The sequence below is a fragment of the Miniopterus schreibersii genome (genome assembly GCF_964146895.1).
Source record: "Miniopterus schreibersii genome assembly, chromosome: 7".
NCBI classification, from domain to species: domain Eukaryota; kingdom Metazoa; phylum Chordata; class Mammalia; order Chiroptera; family Miniopteridae; genus Miniopterus; species Miniopterus schreibersii.
The window spans coordinates 18,046,297-18,060,791 of NC_138108.1; the positions used below are offsets into that span (position 1 = coordinate 18,046,297).

General features: G+C 40.9%; 1 protein-coding gene across 1 annotated transcript in view; it reads right to left on the reverse strand.

Annotated features, from left to right (window-relative positions):
- Nucleotides 1-7,876: 7,876 nt before the first annotated feature.
- The window catches only part of PTH2R (parathyroid hormone 2 receptor), a 44,952-nt gene continuing 38,333 nt past the window's right edge, over nt 7,877-14,495 (reverse strand). The window contains exons 11-13 of the mRNA XM_081142494.1: nt 11,671-11,809; nt 10,093-10,134; nt 7,877-9,098 (exon numbers count right to left, since the gene is read on the reverse strand). Of these exons, the coding sequence (XP_080998620.1) occupies nt 8,706-9,098; nt 10,093-10,134; nt 11,671-11,809 (574 nt within the window). The 3' untranslated portion in view covers nt 7,877-8,705. The remainder of the gene's footprint in view (nt 9,099-10,092; nt 10,135-11,670; nt 11,810-14,495) is intronic.

Below are 14,495 nucleotides of genomic sequence, written 5' to 3' on the forward strand. Positions count from 1 at the left end.
TTCCTATTTGGAAAGAATGTATACTCTTTTGATGTTAAAAAGTTATTTATAGCTAATATACAGTTATGCCAACACTTGTATTTAGCCATAGAATATTGTAATGTTAGTCGCTGAGGTACACATTATTAACACAGTTGATGGGAGTTCTGATGATCTAAAATGAAAAGCTTTTTAAACTTATGATACACCCATCCCTTAATTAATAGTCCATGTGGGTTTTCATCTGGAAATGATTAAGGAAGCAGGTGTGATAGAATTTGTGAAGAGCAGTATAGTCACACTCAATTTGAACCCAAATCCACCATAACTGCTAAAAATGACTTAGTTTGTAATTAAATTTTATTTTGAATGGGAAAGCTCTTTTCTCTCAGCCAGGGAAAAGCTAGGGCCATATGCTTGGAAACTGTGAGTAGCCTTTATTTTGGATATCGATAGGAGAAACACTTTGTCAGAAACAACTGACTTTCTTAAATACAAATTTAATCAAAACATTTCATTATAAAAGAGTCAATGATAATTTTTTTAAGTTATGAATGTGATATTATCAGTCCATATAATTGATACATTTTCTGTTGAAGCAATGAATCTATTCTTTTGGTGCATGGGACAACACTCCAAACAACTGAGCCACACCAGCAAGGGCTTGACACACATTTTTTTAATATCACAATTATTTTTATTGCAAGAAAGGCACGAAACAGACTAATCTAATAAATGATTTAACATAACTTTTCCATGGACAAAGACATCGTTTTTCCAAAAGAAAATCTAATTCTTTTTTTTTTTTTCACTTTTCTCTTCATGATTTTTTTAAAATATGTTTTTATTGATTTTTAGAGAGGAAGAAAGGGAGAGAGACTTAGAAACATGGATGAGACAGAAACACCGATTGGCTGCCTCCTGCACAACCTCTACTCGGTATTGAGCCTGCAACCCGGGCATGAGCCCTGACCAGGAATTGAACTGGTGACCTTGGTGCATGGGTTGACACTCAACCACTGAGTCACACCAGCTGAGCTCTCTTCATGTTTAAAATATGACGCTATATCAGCTTAAATACTAGCATAAATCAACATTTGACACAAATTTTTGATGTTTACATAAATTCAGTACATACTGAACTTTAGCTTATGTGTCACAATTTATGTGGTTCCATTTATAAGCTATATTTCATGCTTAATTGCCTTATGGAGAGGTACATGTCACTTATTTCTTTTGCACATCACAAAGTTTCACTGTGCTGTGCCTGTTCACAATGCGCCCCTCATTTTCACATGCAGTTCTACTAAAGAATAAAAGAGGTGGCATTTAAATAGAAGAACTATTCATTAAATACATTCACCTACATGCATATAAGATGCATAGTTATGTATCTATATGCACATTGCTATTTGATGACATTTTGTTAGAAATCTAAGGAAAATAAAATAATAAATGAGGAAAAGTAAAGTGAAATTAAAGTGAAATTTATTAAATTTGTATTCATTTTTCACACTTGGACAACGGTTAGGGTTGGTGTGAAATACTTGTCTCAGCATTTCGAATGGCTGAATGAAATTTAGTATGTCTAAGCTTTCAAACTTTTTCAATATTTTCAAAATATTTTCATGATTTCTCATTACTTTGCCTTCAAATGTTATTTTCATAATTATAAATTATGTTTATTGAGTATTCCAAAGTCAATTAATCTTACTTCAATGATTTGCATTAAACAACGATTAATACATATTTTCCAATAAAGATGATCCTGTTTGCCTTTATTATTGTTTTTCCTGGCATTCTCTCTGATATTAATAGTTTAAGCATCTTCAAGTAGATTGTTAAAAATGTAAGGATACTCCTCCTGGGTCTCCTAATTAGAGGGCAGATTTATGTGTATGAACCAGAGATGTGAAAAAAAAAAAAAATTATACTCAAAAGAAACTGCCAACAAAACAAAATGGCAACCAACCAAATGGGAGAAGATATTTGCAAACAACAGCTCCAACGAGGAATTGATATCCAAAATAATGAACTCAAACTCAACACCAAACAAACAAATCACCCAATTTAAAAATAGGCAGAGGACCTGAACAGACACTTCTCCCAAGAAGACATACAAATGGCCAACAGATACTTGAAAAAATATTTAACTTCACTAGCTACCAGGAAAATGCAAATCAAAACTACAATGAGATGCCACCTAGAATGGCTGTTATCAACAAGACAAGTAATAACAAGTGTTAGAGAGGTTGTGGAGAAAAGGGAGCCCTCAGTCACTGCTGGCAGGAATGTAAACTTGCACAGTCACTATGGAAAGCAGTCTGGAGTTTCCTCAAAAAATTAAGAACAGAGTTATCATATGACTCAGCAATCCCTCTTCTGGGTATCTGCCTGAAAAATCTGAAAACATTTATTTGCAAAGATATACGCACCCCTGTGTTCACTGCAGCATTATTCACTGTGGCCAAGACATGGAAACAACCAAAGTGTCCTTTGATAGACGACTGGATAAAGAAGCTGTGGTACATATATGCTATGAAATACTACTCAGCCATGAGAAAAGATGGAACACTGCCATTTGCAACAACATGCATGACCTTGAGAATATTATGCTAAGCAAAATAAGTCAGTCACAAAAAGCTAAGAACCATATGATTTCACTCATATGTGGGATATGAAACTGGAACTCATAACCACAGACAACAGTTTGGTGGCTACCAGAGGGAAGGGGGTAGGGGAACAGTTGGGGGTAAAGGGGGTCAAATATATGATGAAAGAAGATGATTTGACTTTGGGTAGTGGGCACGCAATGCAATATACAGATCATATGTCACAGAAATGTACAATTGAAACCTATGTAATCTGTTTTGTTTACTTATTTGCATCTTTTTAAAATTTATTGGGGTGACATTGGTTAATAAGATCATATAGGTTTCAAGTACACATTTCTATGATACATGACCTGTATACTGAATTATGTGCCCACCACCCAGGGTCAAATATAATCTTATTAACCAATATATAGTCTTATATAATCTTATTAACCAATGTCACTTCAATAAATTTAATTTAAAAAATAAAATTTAAAAATGTTACACAAACTCAGGGCTTCATGTACTGAATCTTATTTCCTATTTAGCCATTTAAATCATTAAGCAAATGAGCCACATAAGCTCCCCAAGTAAAATGTGGTTTTGGAAGAGATTAGGGGTCTACGTAGGAGCTGAATTTAAACGCTAACAGCATTCAATTAACAGAAAGTGACAGATAAGAATGTTTATCATTTTGCCTGGTCTGTACCATTTATAGATACTTCCATTGCTCTGAGTGGTTTTCATAATAGTGAATAAATGGAAACCTACATAAAATCTATCTTTAAATGCCAAAAAGATGAGTAATCTAAAGACAAAGTTGTTTAAAGTCATTTTTGCAACAGTATGTGGGCAAATTTTTCATGGTCTCATGAGGCGGCTTAAAAACAGGATTTAGATCTTTATATCTTAATTAGATATTTGTGGCAGAATTAAAAGAAGAGTTTAGATTCAAAAGTTACTTTTATTGTGACAGTCATAAAATACTGGGAAATAAAATGCTTTAATCTAAAGTTATAACCATGTTGTTATTTTTTACATTCCCATAACTATTGCTTATTCTACTGTCAAAATAGTTGAGCCCTGGCCAAGAGCATCGTCCTGTACACGAAAAGGTTGAGGGTTTGATTCCTGGTCAGAGCACATACCTATGCTACAGATTTGATTCCCAGTCAGGGTGCATATGGGAAGCAGCCAATCAATATTTCTCTGTCAACTCGATGTCTCTCTCTCTCTCTCTCTCTCCCCCTTCCTCTCTCTAAAAATCAATAAAAACATATCCTTGGATGAGGGTTAAAAAGTAGTTGAAACTAATTCTTTTTGTTTCCTCGTTGACTTAGCATACTATTAGGCTCTTGATAAAGAAAGTTAAAAAGGTCATATGAGTGAGAGAAAAATCAGGGGCCCTGGAGTCTAACTGAACTGGGTTCAAATCCTGCCTTAGCCACTTTGATCTAGAGCAAACCATCTAACTTCTGATTATCTCAACATCTTTTGAAATGGCAGTAACTGTATCATAGTATGTTAGGAAGATGGTAAGATAGTGAAAATACTGAGCTTAATTCCTAAAACAAAGTGGGTGCCCATCAGTTATTTACCTGTGTTATTCCTAAACAAACGACAAGGAGGTCAGCTTTTCCACCTAGAATGTCCCAGGATGAGCAGGTAAGAGCTTTCTGGGCAACTGATGGCCTGTGTGTCTCAGGGAGAGGGTCCAAGAGTGGAGAACATAGGCAGAGAAGCCTTAATGAGAGACAAAGATTGAAATCCAACTCACAAAGCAAGATATCTGATAACTCTTTAGAAAACATGAGACTGTCCTTCACAGATTTTGAATAAACTCAGCCATGTAAATATTTACATTTCTAAAAGCAAACAACTGCTGGTAAGAGTGTGAACTATAGTTAAAAGGCAAGCTAGACAACTCTCCTTCCTGTCAGCACATGAAATACCCTAAACACTGGCACAAGAATTAATCTCCATGAGGCAGCCAGACAAAAACAATTACATAGCCTAACTAATCAACCACTGCAATTCTTTCCATATAGGTAATCAATGTAAATCTCTGTGATAGTTTTCTATGGATGTCATAACAAATTACCACAAACTCTGTGGCTTAAAACGCTACTGTATTATTGTACAGTTCTGCCGGTTAGAAGTCCAACAAGGGTCTCACTCAACAGGGCTGTCTTCCTTTCTGGAGGCCCTAGGAGAGAATTCATTTCTTTGTCTTTTCCTACCTTCTAGAGTCTGCCCACATTCCTTGGCTTATAGCCCTTTCCTCTATCTTTGAAGCCAGCAACAATGGCAACACTATACATCACTCTGATTTCCTCTTCTGCCTCCCTCTTCTCTTTTTCAGGACCTTTGTTATTACCACACTGGGCCCACCCAGATAACCCAGGATAACCTCCCTGATTAGAAAACCTTAATTCCACTTACAACCCTCCTCTTCAACAAGTAGCCTAACATAGTCACACCTTGGTAACTCTGAGGTTCTGGGGGAGGGGAGAGGGGTGCATTATTCCTCTTACGTAATCTCCAAGGGAGATCACCTCTGAATTACATTAACATTAATCTCTGGGTATAAATAATATACCGCAACTCACACATACCTTATCTATTTTCTTCCAGTGAATCAAAAACAGAGGAGTTGTGAGGGTTTTTTGACAACTTTAGAACCTGCAAAGCAAAAGTGCTCCATGTTATTTAGCAAGAGCAGAAAGAGACAATGCTATGACAGTAAGAGCTATGTGGCCTGTTTACACTAGACGGTGAAAATTGATTATCACTGATGTCAGGCTTTTTTTTTTTTTTTTTGGTTCCAGGGAAAATAAGCTATCGAAATATAATACCCATGTCAACAAGCCATATGAGGCTGTCTTCACACACCCCTGGAACCTATCATACCATTCATCCTTTTGCATCTAGAAGTTGCTCTATCTCCAAAGGGAAAAATATCTGTTGTATTAGCAATAAGTACCTCGGAGTGATGACTTAGAAAGTGAAGCTTTGAATAATGTGGGTGGGATCTGAAAGCATAGACATTATGGGATGAGTTTTTCTCTTAATCGGTTTATCTAAACAGAATATCAAACTTAAATACCACTACAGCCCGGCCAGGTGTGGCTCAGTGGTTGAGCATTGACCTGGGATCCAGGAGATCATGGTTTGATTCCAGGTCAGGGCACATGCCTGAGTTGTGGGCTTGACCCCTAGTCGGAGGCAGGCAGGAGGCAGCCGATCAATGACTCTCTCATCATTGATGTTTCTGTCTCTCTCTCTCCCTCTCCCTTCCTCTCTCTGAAATCAATAAAAGATATAGATATAGATATACCACTACATATAAAAATACTTGGTTGTTTAACCTATCAGAAAAATTTTAATTATATAAGATGTCACGCCCCCAAGAACATTTTAGAAAAATTTGTTAAAGTTCTATATAAATGTATTGTTTAGATTAGGGGATGGAGCCCAGAAAGGTAATAGAAACAATTAGGTGTGGCTAGGAAGGCATCCTAGAGCCCCTCTGCCCCATCTGAAGAGGCCAGCTACCATCCACCATCCACCAGCCACCATCCACCAGCCACCACTGAGTTACAGGAGCTGATTATTGTCACATAAGGTCCTCTAATATTTTCATAAGTAAGAAAGTAAATTTTTATGTGGAATCATTTAAATTTTCCATGTTGGCAACTAAATAATATACTACAACCTAATGATAGAGCAATAAAACACAGTAACGGACCAAATTTAGCTTACCAGCCAGTAATTTGCACCTTTGGATCTAGATCAGCCAATTCTTGATAACTGCCTGATATTTTACTTGATGAAATCAATAGACTAGTATAACTTACTGCCCTAGCTGTCTAACTGGATGCAAACATTACAAAAACCTAGAAGAAAAAAATGTGTGTACACAGATGAGATCAAGAGTCCTAGCAACTGAGGGTTTCATTGTTTCTTGAGGGAAAAGATTATGTCTTATTTTTTGTTGTGGCCCCAGCATATAGCATAGTGTCTGTCACATAATAGGCTCAAAGTAAATGTTTGTTGAGTTAAGGAATGACTAAACTTTAAGGAAAACCTTGGTAGCTCTGAGGGCTTTATTTGTACTTGTTCATGTAAAGAAGCAGTGGTCTAGCCTTAGAATAACAATTATATTGCAATTACCAATGAGACCTTTTATGATATAATGGGGCAAAAGGAATTTAACTGAAAACAGTAATAGAACAATCCAAACCAAGTATAAGTGTGCAATTTTTATATTACAAAGTCCTTTCAATATGTGATTTCTCTTTTCATCAGATCATCTCTTTAAGGCAGACAACTATTATTTCATTTTAAAGAACTTGAACTACAAAGGAAGTTAACTGATTTTACAAGGGCTTGCACAAAATTAGCAATAGAACTGCACTTAATCTCTGGCTCAGCCCAGGATAGCTCTCTCCTAACAGGGAGGCACCGTGGGGATGTGACAATATAGAAGTGAATCAGATTAATTAAATACGCACAATGGTACCTTCACAAACAGGAAGGGAAGGGAAAGGCCTATACTGTGGCACAGGGGGAAGGAAAGGAGGAGCATGGAAAGGGAGTGTAATAGCTGTCAAGAGGGTGTGTAGACATCAAAGTGCCTTACTCATCATGACACTAAGTGCATGTTGATTAAATCATTCAGCAAAGTGAGATAGATCATCGGGACCCGTGTCGTTTCACGTGGAAATGCACTGCTCTGTGATATTTTCATTTCCCATGTGTATCTGTCTCCCCTACTAGAGTTAAAACTTCATGAGAGTCAGAGACTAAAACATATTACAATAAGAGCTCCTGAAGCACTCTCTACCCAGAAGGAAGTCATTCATACTTTTTATTGGTCAATGGGTGACATTATATTGGTGACAGTATAGCATTAATGGTTCAGAGCTTGGACTTGAAGTCAGTGGATCTATGCCTGAAACCACGCTCTGTCAATGACGGGCTGTGTGACTCTGGGCAAGCTACTCCATCTCTCTGAGTCACAATAGCATTTGTAAAAATGTGACAATGATAAGACTTATTCCATAACTTTGTAGGGAGGATTAAACAAATTAATGCTTATAAACACCTAGCAGGATGCTGGGTAACTGACATGCACCCAATAAATATTTTACTACTGCAACACACTGAAATTTCAAGTTCAGAAAAGTACTGGAGCTATATGCTGGTTTCTATGGATGTGGAGAAGGGACATTTGCTTGGTTCCCAAAAGCAAACTGAGGTGCTGTAAGAAAACATTAAAACGTGACCCAAAATGTATTTTTAAAACAAACTTTTAATTTATCCCACATGCCATTTGGAATATAGTAATAGAAGAAAGAAGAAAAGGCATAGATGCAGTGTGATTTACAATCAATATAAATGATTACAAACAAAAGTAGTTTTCAGACACAAGCTCACTGACAGAAAACCCCGTGGCAGGTCAAGGTTTACAAAGGAGTGAAGGCCTGAGATGTGGCTGGTCACAGATGGGGACATTCAAAAGGAGGACTATGTGCAATACTCTTTTTTAAGAAATTTCCCTTGTTCCCAAAAAGAGGCACGTTTAACTGTCCCCGATGCATTATCTTACCAAAGTCCAGCTAACTTACTTTCCAGCGTGTCCTTGCTCTTAGATCTTTAACCTTTCAACATACATGTTCAGACCCTGCTGGCTCCCACACACAGACAGAATGAAAGCGGTGAGAGCAGCACATTCAAGCGAGAGAGAAGGAGAGAGAGCTCATTTCCTAAAAGGAAACGACACATACTAGACGGCCTCTGTCATTCTCAGGGTGGGATTTTCAAGGGAAAACAAAAGCCAAGCCATTAAAACGTTTTCCACCCAAAAGCAGCGGAGAAACGACAATCGCAGAACAAGTATCACACATCAGTTTAGACGAGAACCTGACGCCAAAATAAGGTAACCAACTAGGCCATGGACACGTCTCCTTTTGTGTCTTTAGTGCTCGGAGGAGCCAACTCATGGGGCCCGAAAGCTTCTGCAAAGTAGCCGGTCAACCCTGGATTTCAGCTCTGGGGCTCCAGCAGAGGGGTCACAGCCCAGCTCCTGCACCATCAGCTCCTGGACAGCCAGGTGGCCCAGATGGTGACTCAGAGAACATGCTCGGTCTCTCCTTTGCTCCCCTCGGGGTCTGGGGTGCCTGCCCCTGGCCTGGAAGCCAGCTCCAGCGAAGCTTCCTCTCCCCGCCTCCCGCTGCCTTCCTTGGTCTCCTCAAGGATCAGATGTGGCTGGCAGTCCTGCTCCGAGCTGCTCCAGACGTAGCCGGGTAGGGTCACACGGCCGTCGGGCTGCCGGCCGGCCGTCCTGGTGGCCTTGCCGGCGAGGCCCGGGCGCCCGCCGGCCGCCAGCTGGGACTGGCAGCTGCTGCTGTGCGTGACGGTGGTGAGCACGGAGCCGTACCTGTGGCCGCCGCACGGGGGCGCCCTTCTCCAGTCGACGGAGAGATCCCACCGACTCCACAGCTTCTTCACCTCGGCCTGCACCTAAGCCACAAGACCCACATCATGCGTCAGACACCAGCGGGGCCCCTGAAGCTTTGCAAGGCGAATGCCTGCCCTGATTTCAATGACAGCACTAATCATTCCTTAAGGGTCCATTGTGTGGCAGGGCACTTGGCATATATATTCTTTCTCGGTCTCGCAAAAACCTTCTGTTATTACTGGAGATGAGCAAACTGAGGCTTACAGAGAGGTAAAGGGCTTGTCCAAGGTTAGCATTGTAACAGAGGCTGAAATGCAGCCAGTAGAAACATCTGGCCTGGGGGAGAGGAAAGAGAGGCCTGGGGTTGGGGGAGAAAGAGAGAAATAGCGGCAGCTGTGGCTGAGGGATGGCCCGAAAGGGACCCAGCCTGCAATGTGACGGCCACCCTATCGCCGTGCAGAGGTGCCCTGAAGGAGGAAACGGGAAAGAGGGCTGTACACCAAAAAGCAGGCCCTGCAAGTGCATTCTCAGCAGGGTGGGGCTCTGGCTCCATTTCTTTTAGCAGGAGATTCACTTCTACGGCCTGTGCCCCTTTCCAGAAGGAAGCTTACTGGGAAATGCCATGGGAGGGTGGGAGCCTGGTGAGCTGATGTCACCTAAAAGAACAGTTTGACTCCCGGATGGAAGAAAATTGGCCCACCATCACCTTGTAGTTTAAAAAATATCAAAATGTTCCAATCGATTTGTCCCAAGAATACGTATTTGAGTTTTTTACAGACCTTGAAATTGATTAATAAGTTTAAGCATTAACTGGAATATGAGGCTCACTCTCCTTCCAAGTCTCCATTGGCATTCCAATGAGTGGGTTTTTTTGATATCAGGGTTTACAACTGAATTGGCCTTAGCTTACTGAAATGAGTTCTTGCTCTCTCAAAATAATTTATGATTAAGACATCTCTCCTTGCCCATTTTCTCCTGCAACTCCTGGGGATCCTAAAGAGCTGTGGGTGACACTGTGATGGAGACCTGTGGGGCATCCGGGCTTCCTTGACCTACCTCTCCATTGCAGTAGCAGTAGATGATGGACACGAAGAAACCCTGGAGAGAAAGCACAGAGGAGCTGACGGTTTACGAAGACCACAGATCTTGCGTCACACGATTCCTCCAGAAAAACTTAGGCGTTACTCTCCTACTGTTTCCAGATCCTTACGTCTACATTACACTTCTCTGAAATCTTCCTTGGTGTCAGCGGAACCAAGCAAGTATGTAAATAAAACACACTAACATACGCAAAGAGCTGATTTCTGTTATATTAGTTTCATTTATGTTGCTACCCAAGGTCACCGAATATCCCCTTGTTGGTAAGAGATATTTACACCCTGTGAATGCTGGAACCTGCAAACAAAGGGTATTACATGGTAAAAAGAAATACTGTTTTTTCATTCATTCAAAAGTATTTATTGAACTTATACAATGCGAAGTGCTTGGCATGCCAGGGATAGACAGTTTAATCAAGACAGACAAGGTCCCTGTTCCCTTAGGCCTTACATTCTAGCAGGAAATACAGAGGGGAAAATATAAACACACAGCCACAGGAGAAAAATGTAAGATGCTAAGGGTTATGCACGCGAGACGAGTGGTGCTGATAGAATGAAGATGTGTCAGGTAAAGAGCTCAACAAAGGCCTCCCTGAGGAGGTGACATTTAAGCTGGTTTGAGTGACAAGAAGCAGCCAGGCCTTCTGAATATCCAGGCAGAAGGAACAGCAAGTATGAACCCCTGAGGCAGGAATGAGCTTGAGGAACCCTGCCACGCAGGGCTGTGCACACCAGGAATCTGGATTTTATTCTGAGTGCAATAGGAAGCCTCGGATACTTCTATCAGATAAGTGATATGATCAAACTTAAAGTTTTTTTTAATATATCTTTATTGATTCAGAGAGAGGAAGGGAGAAGGAGAGAGAGAGAGAGAAACATCAGTGATGAGGGAGTCATTGATCGGCTGCCTCCTGCACGCCCAACCAGGGATCGAGCCCGCAACCCGGGCCTGTGCCCTGACTGGGAATCGAACCGTGATCTCCAGGATCCTAGGTCGATGCTCAACCGCTGAGCCACACCCGGCCGGGCCAAACTTAAATTTTTAAAGTTCTTCAGACTATTGCATGGAGACGAGGCCGAAGGCGGCAGGAGGCTGCAGCAAGAGCTCGCGGAGGAAGAAGGGGCAGGCGGTGCCCGCAGCAACCCACGTGGAGGACGATGGTATTATTTTCCAACAACACAGAATGTGCAGGAGCCACCTCTCTGTTTAGCTCCTTTTTTCCCTCCTCCCTGCCTTCTCCTTCTTTTGCTGTCAATCATTTTCCCTACACGCGCAGAGGTCCCTACTCTGTAGGTGGGGACAGCCGTTTCCAACACGCTCCCTCGACTGGCCGCCCAGCCCTGCCCAGAGGAGCAGCTGCTCCCGTCCTCCCAGGGAACCTGACCTCCGCAGGATGGAAAAGCACGGGCACTGAGAACAGCGCCCTCTCATGGCCTCAGGAGACCGTGGCGTGCAAGCCAGAGGCAGAGAAAGAGGCGGCAAGGGGGGGAGAGTGAGGCAGCAAAGCAGAAGGACCGGGTTACTAGGAGGCCCTACCTGAAAGGAGTTGAAGAAGAGCTCGCAGTGCATCCGGATCTCCCACCCGAGCCCCGAGAAGGAGTGGGGCAGGCACACGAACACGATGTAATGCACTCCGAAGACCAGCACCAGGACCAGCGTGGATTTGGCCAGTTTCCTGAAAGAATGCAAAGCCTTTTTATTGAACAATTTCGAGTGCCCTTCAGGAGAGACAGCTGGCTGGGGGGAAAACAAGCTTAGCAGAGCTAACAGGGGCTGACTTTGCCTGTCTCTTTGGAGCCCACGACTTCTGCAAGCTCTTCCCCTCCCTCCTCCTCCTGTCATTTTTATACTAAATCAGGTCATTTATTCTCGCTTCCCATGATTATTATCCGCTACATCTTTCTAATCTCATTTCTGCTCTTCTTGCTTAAAGGATACTATTTTCATAAAGCTGTGAAATGCCTTTTTTTCTGTCCCAAGTCCTCTTTAACTTCTGTGTTTGAGACTTAAGCAAGTATTACCTCTGTCTGTCAACTGTCTTTACTTTCATAGGCAGCATTTTGGCTTGTTTTGTTCATTTTAAAATCAGCTATTCCCTAGTTTCTTCTTACACATGGATCTCCATTTGTCATTTCATATTTTCTAATAAGCTACATGTAGTCACCTTCTCTAAAGAGTCTATATAACTATTCTATCTCAAACTGTCCATAGTTCTAGGTTTCATTTTGGGGTTTGGTAGGGGTTAAAAGCTAATCAATTTTACCTTATTTCCTTTAACTGCCTTTTTATATACATTATATACACGTGTATTTGGAGGAATCCTAGGTTTTCCAATTTGATGGGTTGACTCTAAAATGGCCCCCCGTGATTCCCACCTCCTAGTATTTACATCTTTGTTAATCCTCTCACCTTGGATGTGGGCAAGACCTGAACAGAGTACAGCCGAGATGATGGGATGTCACTTCCATGATTATGTTGCATACAATTGTAATTTTCATCTTACTAGCAGACTCTCTCCTTTGGTTCAGTGAAGCAACTTACCATGTTTCGAGCTGTTCTACTGAGAAGCCCATGTGGCAAGGAGAAGTGGAACCTGGCCAACAGCCAGAAAGAAACTGGGTCCCGCCAATAATCACATAAACTTGGAAGTGAGTTCTTCCCCAGTCCAACCTTAACATAAGACTGCAGCCCTGACTGACATCTTAATTGCATCCTCGTAAGAGACCCTGAAGCAGAGGGCCCAGGTAGGCCAGGCCCAGGTTCCAGACCCCCAGAAACTGTGAGAGAGCAAGTGGGTTATTTTAAGCCACTGTTTGTGATTACAGTGGCGTATCCTAGGCCAATTATACATGGGTCATCCATCTGTCTATTCATTTACAAAGATGGGCTTTTCCACACACCAAATCACTCAGCAGTCCTGGGCACTGATTTGTTTCTTTCAGGGTCCATCTGGTCACCGATGCACATTGTACATCTCTGCAGCCCAGCTGTCTGCAAAGGCACAGATGTCTAATGAGGTGACTCAGGGATGCAAAACTGAAAGTGGTCTCTGGCTTGCTGGAAATATGGTGGTGGCTCTGGGTCCAAGAGCAAAGCCATGAGAGGAATACAAAAAAAGTCAAGTGGTTTGTTGGATTCAGTGTCCTACGTAGAAAAGATACCCAATTCTTACAATTTCTCTCCCTAGCTGATCTCTCCCCAGGTAAAAAGTTCTGAAAAATCTCTACTTGTCTTTTAAGAGTCAACATAGCTTTAAAAATATATACTACTTCTTCCCTTTTCGATCCCTCTTGGCCTTGAATTAATCTTTCCTTCTTTTCTATACCTCTCTCTCTCTCTGACAACAACCCTGTGAGAGTACTTTTATGATCCCACATCCAGGTGAAGACAAAGGCTCAGAAAAGGAACGTATTCACCCAAAGTTGCACAGCTAGTAGTAGATTCAGCCTTAAAATCTGTCCTCTTTACTATTATGCTACATAATAAATATCAGTTGAATTCGTTCCAAAAATAATAAATATTAAATATGATTTGTGTGTAATATTGAATGGAAAGTCAAATTAGCCAAAACATTCAACTGTTGCTTTCTACCGAATCTTGCATTTTTCATATCTCCCATGTTCTTCCAGTCCTGGCAATCTTTGCTTACTTTGTAAAGGAATTGAGTTGTAATTTGAAAAGAAAAAATGTATTAGTTCTGTTGTTAAATCTGATTGGTTAATTTTATTCACATCAATCTTGTTTTAAAATAAGTGATTGTAAATTGCTATTATGCAAGATGTCACCTTCAGGGGAAACTGGTTAAAGGGTATATGGGGTCTCTCTGAATTATTTTTATAACTGCAGGTAATTCTACAATTATCTCAAAGTAAAAAGTTTTTTAAAGCTGATTGTATCAACATATTTCAATTTTAAGCCACTATATCGATGAATTAATATCATATACTTCTCAGAAGTCTTTCCTTGTGTGTGCATGCTCACCTAGAGAGACTCTCTCAGCTCTGAAAGATGCTTTCAGTCTTTCAGACAGTAATGTGCACAGAAATATGTTAAAAACTGTTTTAGATGCCATGATTTGAAAATATATTTTTCATTGTTTTATTTTAACAAGAATATTTGTTTGACAAAGGTAATAACTAAATGAAATATAAATTTAAAAGTAAATTTGTGAGGCAGAATCCAGATGCTGACTATGATTTCTTCTTTCTGTGTCTGAGACAGCATTTCAGAACAATCCAGGGTGGAAAGAAATGGTTACCAGTTTGGGGAATATAAATATCAATTCAAATCTACCTGACTACTGGATATATATGCATCCAGCTGGACAGAGGCCACTATTATCCAGAACTTTAAAACTAAGC